We start from the raw sequence: 25,260 nt of genomic DNA on the forward strand, positions 1-25,260 counted from the left end.
CTTCTCTTATTTCTAAATCTGACTCCAGCCATCCTAAGGAGGATGCTCATTTCAAACACTTACATATGATCACATATACAAAAATAAAATTTCATTAGTTAAAACATTGTATTGATGAGTGCTTTAACTCATTTTGAAAGAAAAAAAAAGTGACATTGCATTGATTATTTGAAATGTCATTAGAACTAACAGCTATGATCAACATTGCCCCATACTGTTATAACACCAATGTATCACAATTAATATGGCACAGATGTATGTTGTTATCCACATACAGTATTGGGACTTAATACAGAACAGCCAGGCTTGACTGAGACACACAGACACCACAGTGTTATATTGTTCATACATAGAGTATCATTGTGCAGCAAATAACAATGATTAGATGGATACCAAATAACAGTAAACAAACATGCAACACAAAGTCCAGCATTATGAAAATGTTAACACTTCACCTATTGCAGCTAAAGCTTCTGTGGTATATTGTTGGAAATTATGTAGCTTCCGTATTGCTATTTAGTTTTGTGTTACATGAAAATACACATTACTTTTGCACATGGTAAATTATCAAAGCCACCCTGGTCAACTACATTTAGTAATTTCAGCAGCTTATTTCAAGGTTCTTGTTCTTTTTGTCATGATCCTGTTTCTGTGGATGAGGGAAGGAACATAGACTGACCAATAAATCACAAGCTTTGCCTTGTGGTTCAGCAGGTTCTTCACCACTACATAATGGTGCAGGATCCACATTATTGCAGCAGCAGGCTGCTATGTCTAACCGTTCTGATTTTCAAAGCGATGGGTGTATAAAAATAATGCTCTGCACACTTGATTAGGACATTGTTCCACCAGGGTTCAAATTTTGCTATCTTAATCTCAACATGTTTTAATTCTGCAGTATTTGGTCTAAAACTATCATTGCTTCCCTCTGTATCTTAAAATGCAGCTGCATAAAATGGTACAGTTTGGTACATATCTATGTCCTGTGTTCAGGTACTATGGAACTTGGGCTTTATTTATGAAGTTGGACCTCTAAGTGACATAGTCTCCAAGGTGCTAGCATTTATGTTTTCCTGCTTGTAGACGTTTGTATTCTTCATTATTTGTATATCGCCTTTATGGTCACTCTTACAGCCATAACAATGACAAAAACACAGTTTGACATGGTATTCTGATTTCTGAATACAAATTATATGCAGCATCTCACTTTCCCTTGTCCTGTCCTTAGCCCTGCTTAACCCCCTCTGTTCATTTCCACAATTCCTCAATGTCTTGGAACTGTCCACCTTTTTAAAATTTGTTTCTGCCCAGGATTATGTTTTTACATCTAGATTACTCCATATCTTCCCGCCCTCCGATTCTCAGTTAGAGTTTCTGAAAGTTTTTGCACCCTATCCAAATGTTAAAATACACTGAGTTTTTTGGCTATTTTATTGGCTGAATGGCAGTTATTGTTAACACTGTTTGGGTAAAAAACTAAAAATTGTGTTCAAGTGTTAAGGATGGAGGGACTCACATCATAACAAATATTATGACACAGTGAGGAGATCAAAATGTCTTTTCCAGTGATAACTGGTCACACTACATAACCCAAGCTAAGTAGCTGTCTTAACTAAGTGAAATACACCCCTTTCTTTAGAGATCCTAATCTAGATCAGGTGTCAGGCAATCAATTTACTGCCTTAGTAGAAAAACATGAACCCAGATCTATACCCTACTGCTGGTTTCTGACTGTGTCTTAGTCGTGTTTCTTTCCCCTCTTTCCTCTCTTACTAATCCCAAAAAAAAAAGGACACAATTTTACCCAGAGAGTCCACTAGAGAGGCGTCCTGCTCGATGGTTCTTAAGCTAGTTGGCCAAAATACTATTTGGACATTTGTCCCTATTAAAGTGGCCAACAAGGTTAACTGCTTGTCCTATTTGACAAGCTGCTGTCTCTGTCTATATGTGGTTTTAAATATGTGCACAGCAGTCTTTACAATTGCCTTTGGTCCCCTGCTGACTGCTCATTAATACTTCCAATCCAAATCTGCAATGGAGACAGTGCTAGAATGCTGCCTCAGAAATAAACTTGACTATAGTCGCTAAAGATTAAAGTTTGACCCCACTCCAAACTAGTCTGTACAGGACAAACTAAAATCGAGAAAAAAAATCCCCAATTCAAAGATTGCTTTGTGCTTTTGACATGGAAAGTTGATGGAAGCTTGCTGCCAAAGAAAACACTGAAAACAGCATAGGAAAACAGTATTTCCTCTGCAGACACTATCATGGGGCTTCAAAGGAGAAGGCAAGGACAAGATGAAAGACTGGATTCATTGTGGTATTTGAAATACACTGACCAACCCCTAACTTCTGATGTCAAGATTTCACAATCCACTGATACACTGGGATTTGAAGGCAGGCAGTATAAAGTTGAAATGAAGCACCCTCTAATATGATTCACAACATGAAGCTCTTTAGGAGTAAGAAGAACAACTCAGACATTCTCGATTAACAAGATGGAGAAGTACTTAGTAGTTACAGATGACCTGCAGGGTTAAGGCTGAAGCATATCTATTGATTCTTTTTTCTTCCTCTATTATTAATCTATTTATTAAACACACATAAACAAACTAACAAAACAGGTGAAAGCACAAAACCTTTCCTCAGTTCTACACATAAATTTAATTTCCTCAAAAGTGCCCAATGCCTTCAAAGTGTTGCAAAGACTTTGATAATCATTCCATCTTCTCTTAAAGTCCACAAAGTTTCTGAAGCACACTGTAGCTGAATGAGGAAAGTTAATATTCACTCTCAAGGAGGAACATCACATCTATTGGAAGGAGGCTTGCAGTTACAGTGGACACACTTTGTTCTCTGGGATGGGAAGCTGAGCAAATGAGCCACAATCAGTTTGAGAGTCATCTGATTTGGGAGACATGGTGCTGCCTACAGGGATGCGCGCTGCAATGGCAGACAATTCTCCTGTTTGACTCTCAGCAGTAATTCCAGGTCGCTCTGAGGTCTGATTCAGGTTGCTTTCTGGGATTGTTCCCATGCCTGTAAAGTGCTGAATCAGGCACTTCCTGAACTGCAACAAAAGCACATGGGAAAAAAAGTAAAAATATAGTTAGATAAAAACTGTTTTCAAATTATAATAATTAAACTACATATACATATATATATACATATATATATATATATATATATATATATATATATATATATATATATGTATGTATGTATACAAAGGATATGTTTTAGACCAAGTATTTTATCATACAACCAACTGGGTGTAGCAGTCTCTCTAGAAGGACGTTGTTTTACTATTCAGAGAAATATCAGCAATACCTACCGCACTTTGAAATTAGGAATAGCAGCAAAGCTGGAAACCAATATTTAAGACTTTAGAAGATGTTCCAGTCATGGTAAAATAGATTCATCCTCTCTAGCTCTTTTTTAGGTTTTATACAAATATGTATTTCAAATTTCAAACAAACCATCAGACTTTAAGTAATTTCCCTCTGCGATTATTAAAGTATTTCTGATTCTGAAACTTCAATCTTCCATTATTTGTGGTACATTGATGAAGAAGGAAATGGAAAACCTGTGAAAGAAATATGTATATCCCATGATTCTGTAGCATATTGAATGGTCATTAGCAGTAATATCTGTTAGTAATGGTTTTAGAAATTCACTTTAGCACAGCTATATGAAAGACCCACCATAATACATATTTGTGGTCTAAACTTAAAATATTACAACTTTAGGCAATCTTTCCAAACATCCTATACTTATTAACAGATGTCTCAAAAGTATTAATGTTTATTATTTAAGTAGAAGTATAAATCCTACTGTTTAAAACACTTTTGTAGAAATGAGATTATTAACTTAAGCTTTTTACTCAAGTAAAAGTATAAAAGTAACATTTTTAAAACCACTTAAAGTATAAAAGTAATGCAGGAAAAAATGTGATGGACAAATGCTTTACACCTCATACTGGTTACTGCACTACCCTAAAGAAACAGTCTTCTACAATTCTGGATTATAATTTCCATTTACTTAATTTTCTGCAGCGTCAAGTTTAACTTTGCATCATCTTGAAAAGCTATTTATTTTGGTATGTGGTAAACAACAAGCTGGTGCAGTACCGAGTCCAACCACAGATAAATTAATTGTCTGGATGAAAAAATTATTTGTTTGGTTTTTATTTTGTTTAATACCAACAGGCCGAAACGAAAATGAGCTAAAATGAAATAAAACAAACAGTATTTTTAAATGTATGTATGATATAGAAAGGAGAGATAATTGTAAAAAAAAAAAAATTAAAAGTAGAGGCAAAAATAAAAAAAAGTCTAAAAAATAATTACACTAGTAAAGTGTAGATACTGTAGATAAAATTTCTAGATTATTTGTACTTTGTTACTTGACACCTCTGCTTATTGACTCATTTTTTAATAATACATTAAGTTATAACAACTAACAAGCTAGGTTGGACTGCTATATTACTTCCTGGCATTGTTTTAACACACACTTCAGTACTAAATTAGCAAACTGCAAAATGTTCTTCTTTAAACAGTTAATACCAACTATGCAGTGTCATGAATATGCAGAAAAAAATAGTAAATAAAAATGACAAAAGCTTTAGGCTCTAAACCCTCCTGTTGACTGTTTTTGGACTAACTGCTTGTCAAGGTTAAAAACCTGAAGAATTTTAGATAATTTCTCCAATAGTCAACCTCTTAATATGACATCAAGGATTTTTTTTTAATAAAAAGGTAACTTTAATAATGCAGACTTGCCCAAAAAACAGAGGAATCAGCTTTTGAAGATTTCACTTATGCTTTAAAAACACATTTTTAGATTTGTTTCTACTATCTTTGAATCTTATCTCTAGAGTAAAAACACAAGCTGCAGAACCTCTTCTTTTATTTCAATATAAAAAATTTCTTCCAGTAAAAATCTGCCATTTTTCTGCTATTCTTACATTGCTTGTTGTGCCAGTAATGCCCTGCAAATGCAGCTTATTGGAAAAATATGAGTAATTGTATAATAATTTAAAAACCCCTTTTGCACATGAATTTAAATTAAAAAAAAGTCTAGTATTCAGGATCTAAGCTCTTATACCAAAAGCAGGAAGATGTTCTGCTGTGGTATACCACATGTATACATGGAAAGAAGGTAAGGCAGTACAGTGCTTACTGCACACTAACCCTTGATCTAAAAGTAAAACTATATTTTAAGTTTTATATTTACTTAAGAAATTAAATCGATGGAGGTCTATGCGACCTTGATTGTGTTCATGTTTGTCTGAGAATGTAGATGGGAATTGTATTAGCATGCAGTTTTCTAGTGTAAAACTCGTTGTTGCATAACATATTTTTCAAAGTTGCTGAACAGTATAAACTAAAAATACTACTACCATAACACGCTTGAGGGAGTGAGGTCATCAAATGTCCCCTTAAAGGCAAGCAAGTATATAATTCTGACCAAAATCACATGTCTTCTCATGCAATAAAGATAAACTAATTAAAACATCTAAACGTTAAAAATATTTGGGGTTTTTTTTGTTTTGTTTTTTGCCAGATAGGAATTATTTGATTAGCAATCTAAAAAAAATAATTGCTGACTGACTTGACAAGAGATCTTGTCATCTTATGTGAAATGGATTTGCCTCATTTGAAAGTGATACGGTTGATGGATGTTTTGTGGTAAAAGACTTTTGACCTTTGAGTTGGCTTGAGGCATTTAAACTACAAGCAGTTAGTCATGCATTATAGAAATCCCGAGTCTGTGTTTGAGCTCTCTTTATTTACCTCTGTGAGAGTAAAAAAAACTAGCCCTTTGAGGTCAGCTGGATTTAAATACAGTCAATAAAAAAAAACTACAACAACTTGTATCCTTTTAATATGTTTGAAAAAATTAAATTGAATATCAGTGTGAAAGACAGTGTGAAAAGAAGAAGACATTATTAAAGATCCAAAGATGAGGATTCAGAGGGTCATTCTGGAAAATGTGAAACCATCAGTGAAATAAATCCAAGCTGAGGGAAACGTTAAACTTTAAAATATGAACATATATATATTAATTCTACAAAGGTCCAGCTGAGAATTTGTAAGTGGAAAGTCCTAAGATGATTGAAAGTGATCTTGTCTCACTGAGACCCTGTTGAAACAAACTGTACGTTGAAGAAAACCTCTCGAACATGTCAAAGCTGAGGGTCAGGACTATGAGAAACTCTCCTCAGACCAAAGTTCAAGGCTGGTAGATGGCTAGCACAGGCTTCTTTTTTAACCCTATAACTTTTAGTGTATCATATATGTTGCATCTTTTTTTGAAAGACCATACAATCAAAAACGTAGTGAAAAGAAAATACATAATGAATAACCCTGAAATGCTTAATGTATCACAAATGATGCAAATTGCAGATTGTAACTAAATTATTGTAACTCTTAAAATGTGGTATTTTTGTTTTCTCATCTGTCAGAATGTTCAGGGATATATAATTTACTGACTGATTCTATGGTTGGCTGTGCAGAGCTGTTTCAGCTAAAGGAAGTAATACCGTTCTTAATAGTTCTTACTTAGAGGTAATGAGACCTTAGCTAATCACACAACCATCCAGATGTGTTGTTGTTATTTAGCAAGAGATGCTTGGATTAGTATCTTTAAAACTGTTAGTAGAAGGGTAATTCAGTTTCAATTCAGTTTATTTATACAGTGCTAATTCACAACACATGTCATCTCAAGGCACTTTTCAGTTCACCAGATCATACAGTAAAATTGACTCTAAAGAGACTGTTATTTTAAACTTCAACAATACTACATAACAATAAATAACCTTCCAATTTATTTCTGATTAATTGTTTCAGATTGCTCTAGTTGTTACACAAAATGTGCCTTGTCAACTTTAAAGTCAAAGCGAATTTCTGAATTCTCCTGAGTGGTGCCCGACTTTACACGAGTGAATAAAGTGAATGTGATTTGTCATTTATCAAGGGGGCGGGATTTTTGTGGCAGAAGGTTGGCAAGCAAGTTTGGTTGTGGCCGGTTTGTCGGAAGCATCTTGCTAACCAGTTAGCGACTTTCCCAATGGGAAATTACATTGGGACCAAGTAGCATTTAGGAACGACACTGTCAAGGAACTCTATGGACAGTGAAAACACGCAAGAGGAGGAGAGTATTGTGTCGGAGGTCGTGGATGAGTCTCCTCCGTCATACATTTTTTGTGTAGAGGAGGAGAGTGGGGACAAAGTTATTGTGGAAGAAGACGCCAGGGTAGCAGAAGCTTGGTTTGGTGTAGAAGTCTTACAGCCGTACATGTTTGAGCCCTTGCCTCGCAACTCTGACATTTCTGTTAGCTGTACGCCTGCTGAAGACACAGACGTCCATCCCCGTGAACACTGGGACGTAACTCATTGGTAAAGTAAATGATTCTTATTTCAACCGTTGCTATATAAGCTGCGACATATGAATAAGATGCTATGACCGAAAAAATTTACTGACAGACGACCTTTGATATATAATTGACAGAGTTTAGGTGTACAACCTGACGTATAACTGACTGGCCTGCATAAGATAACGGAAAAAAAAAAACCCACAGAATTTTAAACCGGTTTTCTTTTAAAATATACATTTTTTAACTTCTGATTAAAAGTAAATTTCTACATGTTTAAGCAAGAATGATTGGACATTTAAATATGACTTCCCTACAACCTTAACATTCTTGTGAGGTGACCCACAGATTTAAACTTCCCGTTGAGTTAAATGTACCTTAAAGATACCTAGCCAAGGAAACTGTATAAAAAAAGACCTCAGTGTGGATCATGTTTTCATGAAGACAAGCTAAGAGGAATCCCATGAAGCTTTGGCTCTAAACATCAGCCTTACCTTTTTGTTCATAAAGACGTAGATGATTGGATTGTACACAGCCGCTGTCTTGGAGAAGAAAGCCGGGATGGCAGCCGCCCTTGGATCAAGTTCAATGGTGGGATAAGCTGTGACCAGTATAGAGAAGGCTGCGTAAGGGGTCCAACCCACCATGAATGCCACAATCATTACTACAACCATACGGGTCACCTGCCGCTCTGGCTTTCTGGCAGTTGCAAGACGACCATGAGATACCTCAAGGAAACAGAAAGAGAAAACATCAATGCACTGGTAAATGACATTGCCAACATACTATAAAAGTTAGGTATTTTCTTTATTTTATATGCAAAATATCAGTAAAAACTATGAGAAATACTTTCTGGCCTTAGAGGGAAGTAATCTTAAAGAGTAATTAAATCTGGCACTTCCTGGCATTAAGATATTAATCTGGCAGTAGCCAGATTGATATGTGTAGAACTGAGTTGAGTTATACGTTATCAATCTGGGATGGCTGACGTTCAGTCTGTCCATGAAAAGGAGGGACTTTAGTACAATACTTGACCTGATAGGGTGATGTACCAGCAAGTACCCGCTTTCCATGATACACTTTTTGCAAATCGTAGCAGTTAATCCTGATTTTTTAGACTTAATAGCTTCTGCAACTTGGTCGTCCATGAGAGCCACCAACGGACATACACAAAGACATCTTTCCCATCTACAAATGTAAAAAGTGCTTCTCTTTGCTCCTTTTTTAGACAAGAAATTGTCGCTATTTTAACTAAAATCAAGTCCATTGTGGTATTGACAGGTGAGTCCTCCAGCGTAGCCATGTTCGTAATGCCCCGACAAGGCCCTTCTGACTGGCGTCATTCCCACATGTCCCGCCCCAAAAAACAATGCTGGTATGTGATTGGTCCAACCTGCTAGTGGTTACGAGGCGGACGTATTATCGGAAGTCTTTCAAGATGGTTTTGTTGTGACTGAAAACTCATATGTCGCGACACTCTAGCTTGCAGCGCAAAGTTACCTGAGGCCAGGGCTACAACCCTATTATGATGACAATGTGCTAGCATGCTAGAGGCATAATCATGTATTGATGACAATTCCACTAAAGGTTTTCCAAAATTGTTTAAAAGAAACATCAGAATACATTTTTATTCACTTTATGACTGCATATTTGCCATCCAGCCATAAAGCTGGAAATCATACAAACACAAATGCATTAAACAGCATAAATGTCCAGAATGATTCCTCGTGCGTTTAGTGCTGTGAAGTAACTGACCTTTCTCAGCTTCCTGAGGAGCTTTCCATAGCAGAAGAATATCACTCCGAGTGGGAAAATAAAACAGGTAGTGAAGAAAGTGATAATATAGCTGTGGTCTGTTATGTTGGTTGAGTACCTGTTGAAAGGTAGATAAAACAAACCATCAATAATCAATATGAACAATAACCATTACTCAACTTCCTGTAAGGTAATAAGCTTGTGATTGGATCAGCTGTTACACTAAGTTATTGTCACTTTAAGACCAAATAGACAAACAAACAATTCCCAGCTATGAGGCGACGTGAAAATCAGGACCTTTTATACGACTCAAGAGAAACAACATAGTTTGGTTCCTCATTTGAGCTTTAGTTAAATGGAAATTTCACAGCTGAGACAAACCTCGGTGAACACTTAGGGGCCTCAGGACACCTATTTAGACTAATTAAGCTGTTTCCATAAGAACATCTACAATTCTCTAATGAAACAACCTTCAGATTAATTACTGGGGAGCCACCTGACAGATAAGGCAGAAAGACCAGGTACCTGTGTGTGGGTGTGATGTGTTTGTGGTGGTTCCTGCACATTTACGCTTAATCTGAACTGAACAAAAGAAGGGTTGTAAGGCCCAGATTTGCTTAACTAATGATATAACTGTAAGAATTCACAATGTACTAAATTGAGCTGAAAGCTCACATTTACTGTAGACCAGGGGTGTCAAACTGGTTCTAGAAAGGGCCATGTGGCTGCAGGTTTTCTTTCCAACCAAACAATAGCACACCAGACTCCAGTCATCTCATCAAGGGAGTCAAATCTGAACAAGATGACTTGATGAGATGAATGGAGTCTGGTATGCTATTGTTTGGTTGGAAAGAAAACCTGCAGCCACATGGCCCTTTCTGGAACCGTTTGACACCTGTGCTGTAGACAAACCACTGTAGGAGAGGTATTTAAATGCAGCGAAAAGATGCAGCTGTTGACAGTATGACAACACCTTAAAGATAGCTATCTTTGACTAGCTGGGATACACAACTATTAGTTTTATTTTTCATTATTATATTTAAGTAAAACAAACATTGCTTGTTCTTTGTCCATGTGCTGCATGTAATGCTGCAAACAAAAGTACCTTTACTTTACCTACTTTTAATGCAGTAAACGGTAGGAAATAGTCTTTAGAGAAAGCAGTAATTCTTTAAAATTATTTACTTATTGAATTGTGGTTCAAATTCTTAAGAGCAAAAACTTCTTTACCATAGGTTGACATTTCCTCATAAATCATTTTGTCCAACTTTTGGATGATATTTTCAAAAGATTAGATCACAAATAAATAAAGAAGCAAGATGATACATTTTAAACATTTCATTAACTACTAATATAAGTTTAAAAGAGTATATGATTATTTGAAATTATAACTGCACTGTACTTTTAACTTCTGCTGAAGTAATATATTTTGATGTAATGCCTATCTTTAGTACAGTCTCTGGCCTCTCTACCCACCTCTGGCAGTGTGCAACCAAGAGGTGAGCCTGGTAATCCATGTGCCTGGAATCTCCAATGTGAGATCTATTAATCATCTGGAATGAACCATTTTTTTCTCCCCATGTCTTGGTTTCAGAAATGATTCTCCTTCTGGGCTTAAGGTCAACACTCAGTTTTTATATCCGCATGCCTTTGATCAAAACAGCTAAACAGCCTTATCCAGATGGCTCCCTGAGGGCTGAGGTTACAGCAGACATGCTTTTTGGCCTCCTTTAGAAAAATGCACTCATGTGAGCTCATATGGCTGAGGAAACCCTGCAGACTTGAGCCTCTGGGCAGTAGGTAGAATGTCTATGATCTTTATCTGTTTGTTTGTCAAGAGTATGTTGTAGAAGGTATGTTGTTTAAAAAAAATTGACAGATTACGCTGATGTTTCGTTTCCCCTATAAATAAACAATTGTTTATTTGTTACTATCTACGTATGAATGTAGATGCTGTTCATTTAAAAAAAAATACACAAAATGAGAAACTGTTTCTTTTTGTGAGCAATCACCGGGAATATAGTATATAATATACTCTTGTATGTAAAGCTGATACAATATATAATGTGCAATAATATCACTGCCACTGCTGCAGATCTGATCTACTCTACTTCAATGCTAGTGGCGGCAGCTGCTCTCTGAAACAACAAAGGCTTAATGGTGTTAATTAAATACAAACGTCATGTATTGCATTACCAATTTTGAAACACTTATCTCTTATCCTGTACACATTGTATATGTTATGGTTCCAGTTTGTGGGGGTTGTTTTTGTTCTCTTTCAGTTTTTCCTTGCATCCACCAGATGGAGCCATTGGTTCTCTGTTGGCCTGGAGGGCCTCTTCCTTCTCTCAACTACTCACACCTGCAGCTCGTTGGTCATCGCCGTCTGAGGGGTATATGAGCAGCAGACTGTCATCATCTCCTCGCCAGAGTGTTTGACAGTATTGGGTACTCTAGCCCCTCTGAGTTTTGCTGAGTCAATACTTTGAGTTTTTGTTTTTCTAAGAACTCAAGTTCTTACCCAGTTTTTCTCTTGTGAATCTTTGGCACGATTTCTACAGATCCACTAGATAAAGCTGGTCCTTCAAGCCTTGGAAGGAATCCTCTCCTCTCGCTGAGAAAGAAACGTTTCACTTTATTAGAATGCCACCCTTTTCAGGAAAACTAGTGACAGTCTGCTCCGCTGCTCCTCAGGACCACCATAAGTCTGCCTGTCCGCCCTCCAGCTAAGAAATCTCCAAAACAGTTGAAGCTTCCGCAAACAGGAACCCTGGAGCAACCTCAAAACCACAACAATGAGTCCAAGCCAGTTTATATTAAAGTCATTGGCTTGTTTTCCCACCGACCTTGAACTCACCATTTGTTATCTCTTCCTAGAGCTTCCGCTTCCGGGTTACCAGACTGCTGGATCCCCTCCTAGCTGAGAAACCAGTTGTTTTGTTGTTTTGCTTTGTTCAACTTTGTTCAAATAAACTGTGAATCTTCTTTCTGACTCTGAGTGTTTCTGCATGTGGGCAAAACATATAAGACCCACCGTGACAGTATATTGAAAATAGTTGGTATTTAACCTAAATATTTCTTTGATTCAATAAATTGGGATTTTATGTGGTAGACGCATTCCTCATCACAGATTGCAACTGTTTATATTTGAGGACAGGAAAGAAAGACATGAAGTCTTCAATTTTTTGTAAATATATACAAAAATAAAATGAAAAGTGTGGTGGTATTTGTGTTACTATACTCTGATAACCATAAAAATCTAAAATGTAACTAAGTAAAGGTCTGCACAGCTGGTAGAGACACACACCAGAAGACTTTCAGCTAAGATTGCAGCGAAGTTGGATTTACAGATTATTGCTGATGAAGTCAGATACGTGCAACACTTCAGATCTCTACAAGCTTAAAAATTCTGAAAGCCCATTAATCCTTTTTCTACCACTTCACAATCTCCCACTATGGTCTTTTGCACAAAATCCAGTTTAAATACAATAAAGTTGGTCATTGGGACAAAGAAAAAATGTTGAGGGTTTGAATATAAGTGTATGATAATACATTAATGGGTTTAGTCATAAAAAATATGTTTTTTTGTTTGTGTGAATAATGACTAAAGGGCAAACACAGCCAGCATGGCAAGCAATTATATTTAAGGCTTTTGTTTAGCTCAGATTTGCAAAAAAAAACTTAATCTCAATATGATAACTTTGATTTAACACTAGACGCACTGAAAACTGGTATTTTTATAGGGTTTTATCAAACCTTTGACAAGAAAGTCAAATTGGAATTTTATCCTCATGGGTTTTGTATAACTTTATGAGGGGAATGTAATGCTTGTTTGTCTTTGTTTTTTGACAATAAAAAGAACCACCAACTTTTCTTTTAGAGATGTACAAAGTCACACTTTTTAGTAGGAATACCATAAAAAGTTTGAAATGCATAGCAGATCCAGAATATACCACAGACAGATTATTTGCAGAGATATTGGACCTTGTTCCATTTACCATCTGGCAGGTAATATCGCCAGGTTTCATTGTAAGAGAAAATTTTCTACTTAAATCAAGTAAGTATAAAACTGATGGGTTTTACAGAAGCATTTCTCAGCTTCCTGATGCAGTGGTCTTGTGAAACTGCCCTGAAATATATTTTGCTCACATGCAAGAGATTAGCCGAGATGAAACACAAACTGTTAGACCTGCAAACTAAAAAATCATGGCTTTCTAATGACTCAGTGCTGCATTTGATGATACTTAATTCAAAATCTACAATATGTAAACCTTTGAGAGATAGAACAGATTGTTGTCGACTGATAACAGGTTAATAAAACCACAATTTCAGTCTTTTAAAATCTTGATTATATTAGATAATACAGAATACAAGTGTTAAAGTTTTAAGTACAACCAAGACTCATTGATCTGTCAAAACTACAATAAATAGAGGGATTAAGCCTAGACTACATTATTTTGCATCGAATCATGTTTGTGAATTTCTTACTAAACTTTTATTTTTTAAATCATAGAAAGAATTGAAAAATACTCATTCTATGTGGCATTAGAAAATTATGAATTTGCAATCATGTTACTTTCAACTCTCTGTGTTATCGGTAACAACTAGGGCTTTATTATCTATCTCAGGTTTGGTGATGTACTGCACCCTTTCTGAATATATTACGGCAAAGAAAACTCGGATATCCAAATACATTGGACTTTATATCTCACAATGGTATTTTGAACAGTCCTTTTCAATATTGATAATGCACACACCTCTATTTTGTTACAATACAACTGAATTTTAATTAGAATTAAATTTGATAAATAAACTGGAAGACACACAGAGCGGTAAAGAGGAAGGAAAATGTATGAGGTTTATAATTTATTTTACAACTAAAGATCTAAAAATAAGATAGGCATTTAAGTTCAGGGTGTTTTTCCTTCCCTAAAGAAAATTGATTTCTGTTAGAAATCACAGTTAGTAGTTAAACTTTGTGGATTTCAAGTTCAGTTTAAAGCAAAATGTTTTCCGAAGGCCTCTAAGGTTTGTTGTCAGTAGACGCACAGCATTACAAAGAACAAAGAACTCAGAGAGGTCAGGAAGAACATTTTCAAGCAGTGAAGCTTTCAAACAGCATTCTAGGCTCTTAACATCCTATGGAGCACGCCAACTCAATCATATCAAAATGAAAAGAGTATGGCACAACTCCAAAGCTACTAATACCTTTTCAAGTTTAGAGTGACTTTGTAACAAGAATTGGCCAAAAAGAAAAAAAAAATGTTGCAGCCATTATCTTAGAAAATGGAATGATCCATTCTAGTAGGATGGATTGAAAAAATGCATGTCACAGCTTTCAGATTTCTAATTGTACATTCTGAGAATATATTAGATGAAAAAACTACTCATCTGTTACAATGGTAACAGAAGGTTTACTGATCTTTACTGTATGGCTGTAGTCAAGTCTAGTGTGTTATTTTGGACCTAGAGAATATTTACAATGATGTGTATACATATACAGCATTCAACCCTTTGTCATCATCTGGCCTGTTTGCTCTCCCTTAATTGGTAATTTCTTTCACCTGCCGTTTTCCCTCCCTGCCTCAATTATAATTTATTCCTCTCACCTGTTTCTCCTGGGTTATATTCAGTTCAGCCTGAGCATTTCTGTAACAATCTTGGTTCTGTTGTTTTTCTCTAAGTTTTCAGTTTCAAGTTCATCCAGGTTTTTCCTTGTTTTCCAGCTTAATTGGTGTGTCTGGATTAATTCTGTCAAGAATTGGTTTTAAGGTTTTTGTCAGGACCCAAAAGCAGAAGCTGAGAGGCAGGGGTGAGATCTTTGAAGGTTTAATTAAGGATGACAGGAAGCCAAACAGTAATCCAAAAATCCAACTTAAAAATGTAAATCAAAACAGGAATCCAAAAAACCAACATAAGAATTTAACACAAACCAGGACCATGGAGACATCAGGGGAAACAGTCATGAGGAGCCAGGGTAGGATGAAGTAAGGCGAGAAACCAGCAAAGAGGGACTGCAGAGGGAGTGTATTTATGGCTGACTGAACAAAGGCAGGACTAACGAGCTGATAAGGAGCAGGTGTGAGTAGAGCTGATGAGGAAGCCAAGGGAAAAGAAAACACAAGGGGGCAACAGAGGACAGACAAAGAAAAACCTAGGAAACTTAAATGAATCCAGACACACCAATAAAGCTAGAAAACAAGGAAAAACCTGGATGAACTTGACACTGAAAACTTAGAGAAAAAAAACAGAGCCAAGATCATTACATCCTTGGTAGTTGACCTTGGTTGTGACATAACTTCATTGCAAATACTAGTATTGCATTCCAAGCCTTGTTAGGTGTAACAGTGTTGTTGAATGACAGTGTTTCCCCTGCACCTGAAGGGTTGCTGGTTCAAGTCCTTGCACTAGTTTTCAATGTTATTTCACAAATTGACCAATATTTTCGTGAAATTTACCAAATAGTATTTCTTTTCCCTCTCACCAATAAAGATTGGTTAAAAAACACTGCCATATTAGATTGGTTGTTTAAACCAAAAAGTGTGGTTGGACTCATAACTACCAACCAGTTTGGTAAAATCAACCAATAGTGACCAATCTTTTTTAGGCGTTATATTAAAAGCCATATATTTTTTGTGTACTAATAAATTTTGGTTTATCACAACAAATCCAAATAGAATACTTGAAGTTTTTTCTGGGTTTCAAAATGTAAAATTTCTGAAGATGAGTACTTTGTTTTACTAGTTGTTCATATAGAAATGTTCATACAGCTGCCACTGCCTGCAGCGGCATCATAATGTCTTACCAGTCAGGCTCGCAGGTGGTTCCGATCTTGCTCACAGTGTATCTATTCCAGCCCAGAACAGGAGGGAAGGTCCAGATGAAGGAAAACGTCCACACGAATAGCAGACCCAGGATGGCATGCTTGGCTTGCAATCTAATGTTCCCCAGGGGCCGGCAGATCACAAAGAAGCGCTCAAAGGACAGGACAGCCAGGGACCACAGTGCCACAATACCTGAGGAAATCAGTAGGAAGCAGTGGAGGCTGGTGAAAAATATTTTTGGTGGGGCTGATATAGCCTAGTGTATGTCTCCAACTAATCCGGAATAAGAATTCAAATAAACAATTGGACAATACATACAATTTAACAGTAATGATTTAATTTACTATATAATAACAGTAACAGTGATGATTTGGGTCACTGTGACGGGGTTCTTTGGCCTCCAAGAATCCAGTCTCAGTCGGGTTACCGGTGTTGGTGATTTATTGACCTCAAAAACTCAAAACAGGGTGCAAAAGAAACTAAACATACAAGATACTCTGGGCCTCAGCCTCCCTCCGGTTACCAGCAATGTAACAAAGAAACAGAAAACAAAAATTGCCGCTTTTCTTCCCACAGCCCTCATTAAATAGTTTAAGCCCCTCACATCAGGCTCTCTTATTTCTGATTTCTTCTCATTAATCAGTTTTGTCCATATATTACCTCCACAAACAATTGATGTACAAAAACAAATAATTTTTACAACTTAATTCTGTTACACAGATTCATTGACTTATTCAATTACACCAAACTGGGTTTGAACCCAGCAAAGACGCAGCCAGACTGAAGATGACAAGTCCCCGTAGCATAAACACGTACACCCCCCCCCCCACACACACACACACACACACGGCTAACCCCACTGAAATATTAAGTGTGCACCCTCAATATGCCAGCAGGTAACCAGGAACAGCTTGTGTGTTTTAAGTTCATGGAGCTACTGGTCTCAGCGCGAGTGTATTGGTCCTCACAAACACAGTATAACAGGAATGTGTGTGTGGCGCGCAAAGTTAGAGAGGTTGTTTTAAGCGACGAGGTGGATTCGTCACAGTCACAATAACCATGACATGAAATGTTCATATCCTACAACAGGGATATTCTTCTGGCAAACGGGTAGATAAATAAGGATCTCACCGAATTTGGTGGAAGCTGCATCTCGGTCGTTACATTCGCCATCCTTCCTCTAACTGTCTGCACCTGCGCTTGGGTTCAGAAGCCTGTTAAAGCGCAGTATTTTCAGCGCCCCAAGACCATAAAGTTCCGAGACGCTGATTGGCCATTAAATTCACCTAGCAATAGTACATGATGATGGTGATATATTAGAACTGGAGCATCATCACCATCTTCACTTAATGCTTTCACTACCTGCCTGGAGGAGATAAGGAAGTGGATGACTCAGAATTTCCTTCAGTTGAACTGCTCCAAAACTGAGGCCATGCTGATCGGAACACCTCACCAGGTTCAATCTTCAACTATGACGACTGTTTCCTTTTCTGGACAAGACATCCCATTTTCCACCATAGTTACAAATCTTGGAGTTAGAATGGATTCTCAATTTACTTTTGAAAATCACATTAAGCATCTGTCTAAAATCTGTTTCCTTCATCTTCGTAATATCTCCAAAATTCGTCCGTTCCTTTCTTTTTCTGATGCTGAGACTCTCGTTCATGCATTTGTCTCCTCCAGGTTAGACTACTGCAACTCTCTGTTTGTTGGAATCCATAAAAAACATCTTCAGAAGCTCCAATACATTCAAAACAGCGCAGCCAGGATTCTCTTGAGGGCCCGCAAATTTGCCCATATTACACCTATTCTGCATGACCTTCACTGGCGTCCCATCACCTGCAGAGTTCAATACAAAATCGCGCTCATCACCCATCAGTGTTTAAACGGATCCTCACCGGATTATCTGAAGGACCTTCTCACTCCACATTCATCCACCAGATCTCTTCGATCACAAGACTGCAACTTCCTTCACCTTCCTCGCTCCAGATTAAGGTCCATGGGAGATCGGGCCTTCGCTGTCGCTGCCCCCCGTCTCTGGAACTCTCTCCCAGATCATCTGAGAGCTCCACAACCATTGAATGATTTTAAAAGAGGCTTGAAGACTTTTTTATTTAAGCAAGCCTATTCTGCCTCCACATGATTTTTATGTTGTTTATTTTTATCTTTGATTTTATTGACCACATGATTTTTATGTTGTTTATTTTTATCTTTGATTTTATTGACCACATGATTTTTATGGTTGATTTTTATCTTTGATTTTATTTGCACTGTGTAGCACTTTGAGATTTTTCTTAATGAAAAGTGCGGTACAAAATTGGATTTATTATTATTATTATTACATGATTGACAGATTCTCTGCAAATGTGGGTCAGTCTGATCAACGCCCCCAGAACAGAGACGGTAGGAGTCTGTCTGTGGAAATCCACAAATTAATGACAGTAGATAGGGAAATGTAGTTTATATAATTTGTTTTGCTTATAGGTACACAGTCTAGTCTAGAGAGTAAAACTGACATTTGTGAGTTAATTTCTAAAAATATATTTTACGTTTCTCTCTTCTTATCAGGGAGGGCGGTGCCCCAGCGCCCCCTATGGGCCGGCCGCCACTGGTAGGAAGCACAGGACTGATAAATGTGTATAATTCACATTTAGAAGTATTTTTTCTAGGGTTTTGTTAGTCCCTAACACACACGCTTGTGAATGTTTAAGCACACATCCAAGGGGTCAGCATAATTATGCTGTTGCTGGAAATACTGTAATGATCTGGATTGGGTGCGTTCAGTTGCCTGCTAATGGGACTAAAAAAGGAACCCTCTAATTGTGGTAATAAGTCACTCTCACAGACTGGAGTTAATTACTTATCCCTGCATAGTCAGTTACTCTTTTGTGTGTGCCTGATAGACTTACTGCAAAGGAAAAGGAAGACAGGTGGAAACAGGCTGTTTAATTACCCCCGTCTTTTTAACAAGAAGATCTGGCATAAAGATTCCCACTTAGACCGACCACCACAACCACCCAGTGCTGGTTTTACAGCTCCAATACATTTAAAACTGACCACTTACAAGGAGTTTCATTAAACTGTGAAACCTGTTTCAAGTTTTTACTTTTTCACAGCTCTGTGCTCAGTTCTTGCTAATTCAAAATTACCTAAGTTATATACGAACCACATTTTTGTCAAAGACCAAATATGTCAGATTAAATCAGAATCTTATTTGGATTTTGATATCTTTCTGACATAACAAGGAGTAATTTGATGAAATTTAGAGTAGGAGTTCTATTTCTGTGAACACTAAGTGGGGTTATCAAAAAATGTGTTTTAATTCCCCCACAGTATAAGAAAGAAAAGACTTTTGCATGAACCTTTCAGTTTCCCCCATTACTCCTGACTGCACATATTCTCATCACATTCCCATGATTCTCGTTTTGGAGCTCCGTAAAGTATTCAGAACAAAACCGTTGAATTAAATAACCTGGTGATCTCGGGGATGGTAACCTACTTATGGCAAGTCATGCAATGCAGTGTGTGAGGAAGCTCCTGTAGGACACTGCAACTGCTGCTAAAATAAAATCAGCATAGCTGTGACTCCCTCAAAGGAGAATTATGAATCTGATCCCATTTCTGTTTTCCTAGACCCATGTACAAAGGAAAATACTTCACAGGTATATCAAAAATGAAGAAAGGTGATGTACTGATACTAACAAAAATAGCTTATTCAGCATTTCACACACTGCTTGTATAGCAACAAACAGCATGTGTGGAATCCTACAATTAAGAACCTCACAAAATAATGTTTTTAAAACATTACATAATAACTTTATAAAAATTGGATGTTGAAATTGCATTGATGCCATACACTCTCCAATAATCAAAACCATATTTTTTTTTACCAATTTTACATTTTTAACACAAAATGTGAAAATACATTTTAAAAACATTTTAAGCCGATGCACTTTTTTTTTTGGGAGAAATAAGTCCCTTCTGTCGGCTTCTACATTCTACCACAGGAAAACCACATTGGCTGTGTTTCTATAGACCAACAAATTACAAAATTTCTAATTACAAAAATAAATTTAAATGAAACCGCAGCAGCTTTCACAATGGAACAATGGAAACACTTTTTTTGCAACACACAAGTCACTTGATTTGCAACTGGACCTTACTGTCTTGGAGAAAATGAAGACCTAGTTGGATGATAATGGTGCCCTCTAAAGCCATGTCTGAAATATGGACATTTGTCCAGCATGCTTACCCCAGCTGGGGTCGCGCGGGGTGCTGGTGCCTATCTCCAGCTGTCACCCTGGACATGTCACTAGACCAGGCATCCCCAAACTCGGTCCTCAAGGCCCCTTGTCCTGCAGGTTTTAGAGGTTTCCTTGCTCCAGCACAGCTGATTTTAATTGAAAGCTGATTAACAGGCTTTTGGTCTACTGCAATCATTATAACCAGCTGTGCTGAAGCAGAGAAACCTCTAAAACCTGCAGGACAGGGAGCCTTGAGGACCGAGTGTGGGGATGCCTGCACTAGACTATCTGAGGGCAACACAGAGACAAACAGCACAAACATCCATTCATGCACACACTCACACCTAAGGAGAAATTAGAGAAGCCAATTAACCTCAGAGTCATGTTTTTGGACTGTGGGAGGAAGCCGGAGGACCTGGAGAGAACCCACACATACACAGGGAGAAAGTGCAAACTCCATGCAGAAAGACTCTGGGCCAGAAATCCAAACCAGAATCTTCTTGCTGCGAGGCAACAGTGCTACCCACTGCACCACTGAAATATGGACATATTAATTGATTGATTGATGGACTTTATTGATCTCACAGTAGAGTAATTTACTCGTTTACATCAGCTCAAATAGTCAGAAAGAAGAAGGAATCAGAAATAGACATATCACACGTATGGAGCTTCCATGTGGTTTTCATGACTTATCGCTTGAACAAACATATTCACAGGCAATTTTTATTGTATTTCTTATTTAATGGAAATACAGCAATTGCCAAAATTTGTATTTAGGAGAATATTGACATAGTATTTTGCACATTTGTTAATTACTTACTAGCCATGAGAGTCTGGTGGGTTTTTTTGTCTTAGAAATAGACCAATGATTTAGCCAGATTTTTTCCTCTTTAAAGGTATAGTGGAGGATATGGTGGAGCATTATGGGATTTGCTGGCACAGTGGCCCTCTGTCGCCATAGGCTGCTGCTACCTGACAACGGCGCCTAATAACAAAGATGGCGCAGGCAGCGCACAGTGGAGGAGCTGTCCGAATGGTCAGTTCGCTGAGTTCGCTATGAAGTCCACTATATAGTCCTCGCTCTATAAAGTGATTGGGGGATTTAGGGTGGATGTTCTGACACAGTAAGCATGTATGAGTTATGAGAACAGCAACTTCTAAACAGAGCGTGCATGAGAAGAAATGGGCTTGTGCATGCTCTCGCACACATTTAATAGGTGTTCCCACTCGGGAGTGGTTACTGGGTTGTGCATGTGAATTTTGAAGAAGCTAAATGGCCTTTTTAACAACTTGATAAAGGATGGTAACACAATTTTGATGCATAAATAAACAAATATTCAAATATTTCAATATATGTTGTATTAATGACTAATATCTATATAAAAGAACCTTAGTACTTTGTTTTTTCTTGTTTTGTTGAGATAATTCTTAACAAACAATAGACACAGCAGGTAGGACTTTACCAAAAACTAGAAATCCTGGAAACACCTTACTGGTGCATCTCTAATCCCTCCGATGTGACTCAATTCAGATTTTCATATTTAAACGATAACCTTTTCAAAGCTGAGTAAAGTTGCTGCATTTAGAAGGTCAATGTTATTATTATGACATTTGTCACAGACATTTTTTTTCTCTTTAGATTCTCTTCCAAGAACTGCCTATTCATTACCAGGTGTAGAAGTCAGATTTAATTGAATTCTTGGAATCTGTGGAGTTGTTAAAGTAATCACACTCATCTATTGTTCATAAAGAGTGAAAGAAATCTCAGGTTTTGAGACTATTGTAGAGTGTGTTTATTTATCTTTATGGTTCATGTAGCCAAAATAAACTATTTTCAAGAAACTTGCAGCATATTTATTTCCATTGTGTTGTGCAATATACCACATGCATTTACTAACCATCAAGAAAATGTATCTTTATTCCTGTATCTCTTTATTATAAAGAAACCAGAATCAAATCAACTTCCTTTTAAATACTTGGTCAAGATTTAATGTGATTTTATTTTCCTTATTAAGATCTCCTACAATTTAAGTCTACAAACTATAGTGGCAGATAGATGAAAATGCAAATCAAACATAGAGATGCGCCAGAAACTGCAAACCTGCCTTAAACACATGAATGATGTAAATGCAAAACCACAAAGAGGTGCATTAAAAAAATGCTTCAATCACAGAAAATTAGAGGTGCGCCAAACCTCTAGGGGTAGTTAAAACACCAAGTGATGTCGGAGGAAACCGTCAGTAAGGACATCAACAGGATGCCCAGAAGAAGGTTGGAGGGAAGGTAGAAAGGGGAATCTTTTTTCTACATTATTTTTCAAATTGTGACTGTATCTGTTTCAGTATAAATCAGTAGCAAAATACCAGCTGACATGTTGCTTGACTCCCCCTAGTGGTCTGGTGATGCGTTTTGTGGAACTATAGTTTTCCCCTTATTTACTATTGTTGTTTTTTAATTTGCATTTTCCTTTGACCCTGTAAATTGTTGTTGTTTTTTATGCTGGATTATTTCTTAGCTTTTTTGTTCAGGATTTTGCATCCTTAATGTCTTTGGAGGAGTTTTCCTCTTTGCAAAGCATTTGGCACCTTTCAGCAACCATCACAAATCCATTAACAGCATGCACAATGGGGAACTTTTTTGGTAAAAGTCAGAAGGGCTCGGACTAAAGGCACTTTTTAATACATGGGGGTCATCTTGTAATACCTTTATTTTAAGTTGACAATTAAAAATAAACAACTACCATTATTGATACTTTTGCTCTCTTTTATTGTTGTTGGTATAAAAACAACAATAAAGTTATGACAATGTTATAAATCTTCGATAAGTGGGATCAATCAGCGATTAAATCAACATGTCTCAAAGAAACAGAAAATCAGTATCAAGTAAAAAAATGAAAAAACCTGATTTTCATCTGATCTTTGGAGCTAGATGTAATAGGAACAAAAGATTCTATATTTAAGACATTCATCTGTTCAATTCATGACTGCTCTAAGGCTGTATAGAAAATTTCAGTTGCATTAACTGATTTCTCTTTTAACCTTTTTCCACAAATTCCATATTCACTAGAAGTGCTACATTAGTATTTAAAGGATTTCTGGCCATTTACATAGATATAGCAAACTAACCAAAGTTATTTATTTGGTATTCTGACACCTATACATTGGATGAATTTATTTATCAATCTCCTCAGTAGCTCTTAAATACTTAATCTTGCACATGGTAACATAGATCCTTTCACTGTTCTCCCTGAACTCCCTTAAATTTTAGTTTTTCAAACAATAAAACAATTGATTAAAACAACTTTAGCTATTTGTTTACACATTAAAAACTTCAAAATCAGTCAGTTATTTTTTTTACTTTATTAATGGGAATCACCACTCAATCAACCAGACATCAGAATTGTCAAAATGTCCTTTGATCAGCAGGCCAAATTTAGTCAAACCTAATTCTTTTCCACTCATTAAAAACTCAAAACTCAGACATCCCATCATTTCTGTTCTTTAAATGCCTTTGCACAAAATATCTACTCTAATGCACTTTTTTACACCTTAAAGGTTACAGGAATATTCTATGATGAACACGTGAGGAATGTTGCTCTAAATTCATTAGTTGAGGTGAATCTAAACATTATAAGTGAAGCATGTTGGATACACCTAAAATATGTGCCAACTTTACTCAACAACATATAATACTTCTTAATTCTTTTACTCTTTATCATACAGATGCACCAGTTAATTCTATTTCTAGTAAAAAGCACATTTTAGGGTTATATGTTTGGGGTTTTTTTGTATGCATAAATGTTATTATACTATAACCTAATTCCTTTATTTGGGATAAATCAATAACTTATTCAGATGAAGAAATCCTCAACATTTCAATTTTTTTATGAATAGGGACCAAATAAAAAATAGAAAATTGGTATAATCCAGAAAACCCTTATCAGTGCTTCATTAGTGTGTTATTTGTAAAGTTTTGTATGATTTCCAAAGTTTTCAGTGCATGCCTGTTAAAAAGGGGCTGTGCATACTTCCCTAAAATATTAATTTTATTACTCTGTCATTCTATCACGGTAATGTATGTCTTGGTCTAAAGGAAATCTGCGCTTCTTGGCATCTGTAGTTTTTTAATCAACCATTCTCATCTGAAAACTATGCGTATATTCTGATAGCTACAGCTGTAGAGCTTTCCATTAGCTTGTCTATTCAAAAACTCCATAAGTCCAAGACAGAAACTTAAACCTACCAAAGAAAGTGACGGCAAAGCCTTCCAAGACACAAGCCCACCGCCCCAGGAAGAAGTAGCCCCGGGCGTTTGTCAGGAAACTTATCAGCCCTCCGGTGAGGGACACCAGAAAGTCTGCGATGGCCAGATTAACTATGATGTAGTTCAGGGGCTGTCTAAGTTGCTTGAATTTGAAAGTGACAAACATGACCAAGAGATTTTCGGTCAGAGACAGCGAGGTAACCACGAACATGACGACAGCCAGGACCGTGAAGTTCCACGGCGCGATGTTTCTGATGGGTCCGCTGAACGGGTCGTCGGTGGTGGGGATCTCCGCTGCCACGGTGTAGGACACCGCGTTCACTGACAGGCTCAGGGTGTCCATTGTGCACGCCCGGGGATGTGAAACTTTAAAGGAGAAAAAATCCTAATTGCTCTCTTTTTCCCGTAGTCAAAAAAAAAAAAATCCCCCCGGGATTACCCCTGGAGACTCTGGCTGCGCCGCGCGTCCTGTGCGCCCTGGCGCTCCATCTCCACAAAGTTCTTCTGGGGAAATCCGAACATCGCAAATGCTCTAGAGAAATCTGCAGGACTTGTTCGACTTCTGTAGCGGCGGCTGTAAAAGTGAGGCTTTATACATGAAGGTGCGAGGTGCAGTCAATGGCGATGAGGATGCGCGAAGAAACAATCAGGGAGGCATCTTGGAGGCTCTTATATATGCAGCTCCCGCATCACTGCTGCTGCCCTGAGGAGAAGCGACAAGGCAGCTGCTTCCAGCCCATGCGCGCTTCTGAAACTCCTGGCAAAATCCTACATATAGAACCTAAGTATATATTTTTTT

The 25,260-nt window shown here is 37.2% G+C and overlaps 1 protein-coding gene across 1 annotated transcript; it reads right to left on the minus strand.

Moving 5' to 3' along the window:
• Positions 1-1,692: 1,692 nt before the first annotated feature.
• valopa (vertebrate ancient long opsin a) lies at positions 1,693-24,869 on the minus strand. The gene is made up of 5 exons (XM_038299456.1): positions 24,441-24,869; positions 15,936-16,146; positions 9,131-9,248; positions 7,870-8,103; positions 1,693-3,070 (listed from the first exon to the last, which is right to left on the minus strand). The coding sequence occupies exons 1-5, from the start codon at positions 24,802-24,804 to the stop codon at positions 2,834-2,836; spliced, it is 1,164 nt and encodes a 387-aa protein (XP_038155384.1). The 5' UTR covers positions 24,805-24,869; the 3' UTR covers positions 1,693-2,833.
• Positions 24,870-25,260: the final 391 nt, after the last annotated feature.

The sequence above is a fragment of the Cyprinodon tularosa genome, unplaced genomic scaffold, assembly GCF_016077235.1.
Source record: "Cyprinodon tularosa strain WSP-4 unplaced genomic scaffold, ASM1607723v1 ctg43, whole genome shotgun sequence".
NCBI classification, from domain to species: Eukaryota; Metazoa; Chordata; class Actinopteri; order Cyprinodontiformes; family Cyprinodontidae; genus Cyprinodon; species Cyprinodon tularosa.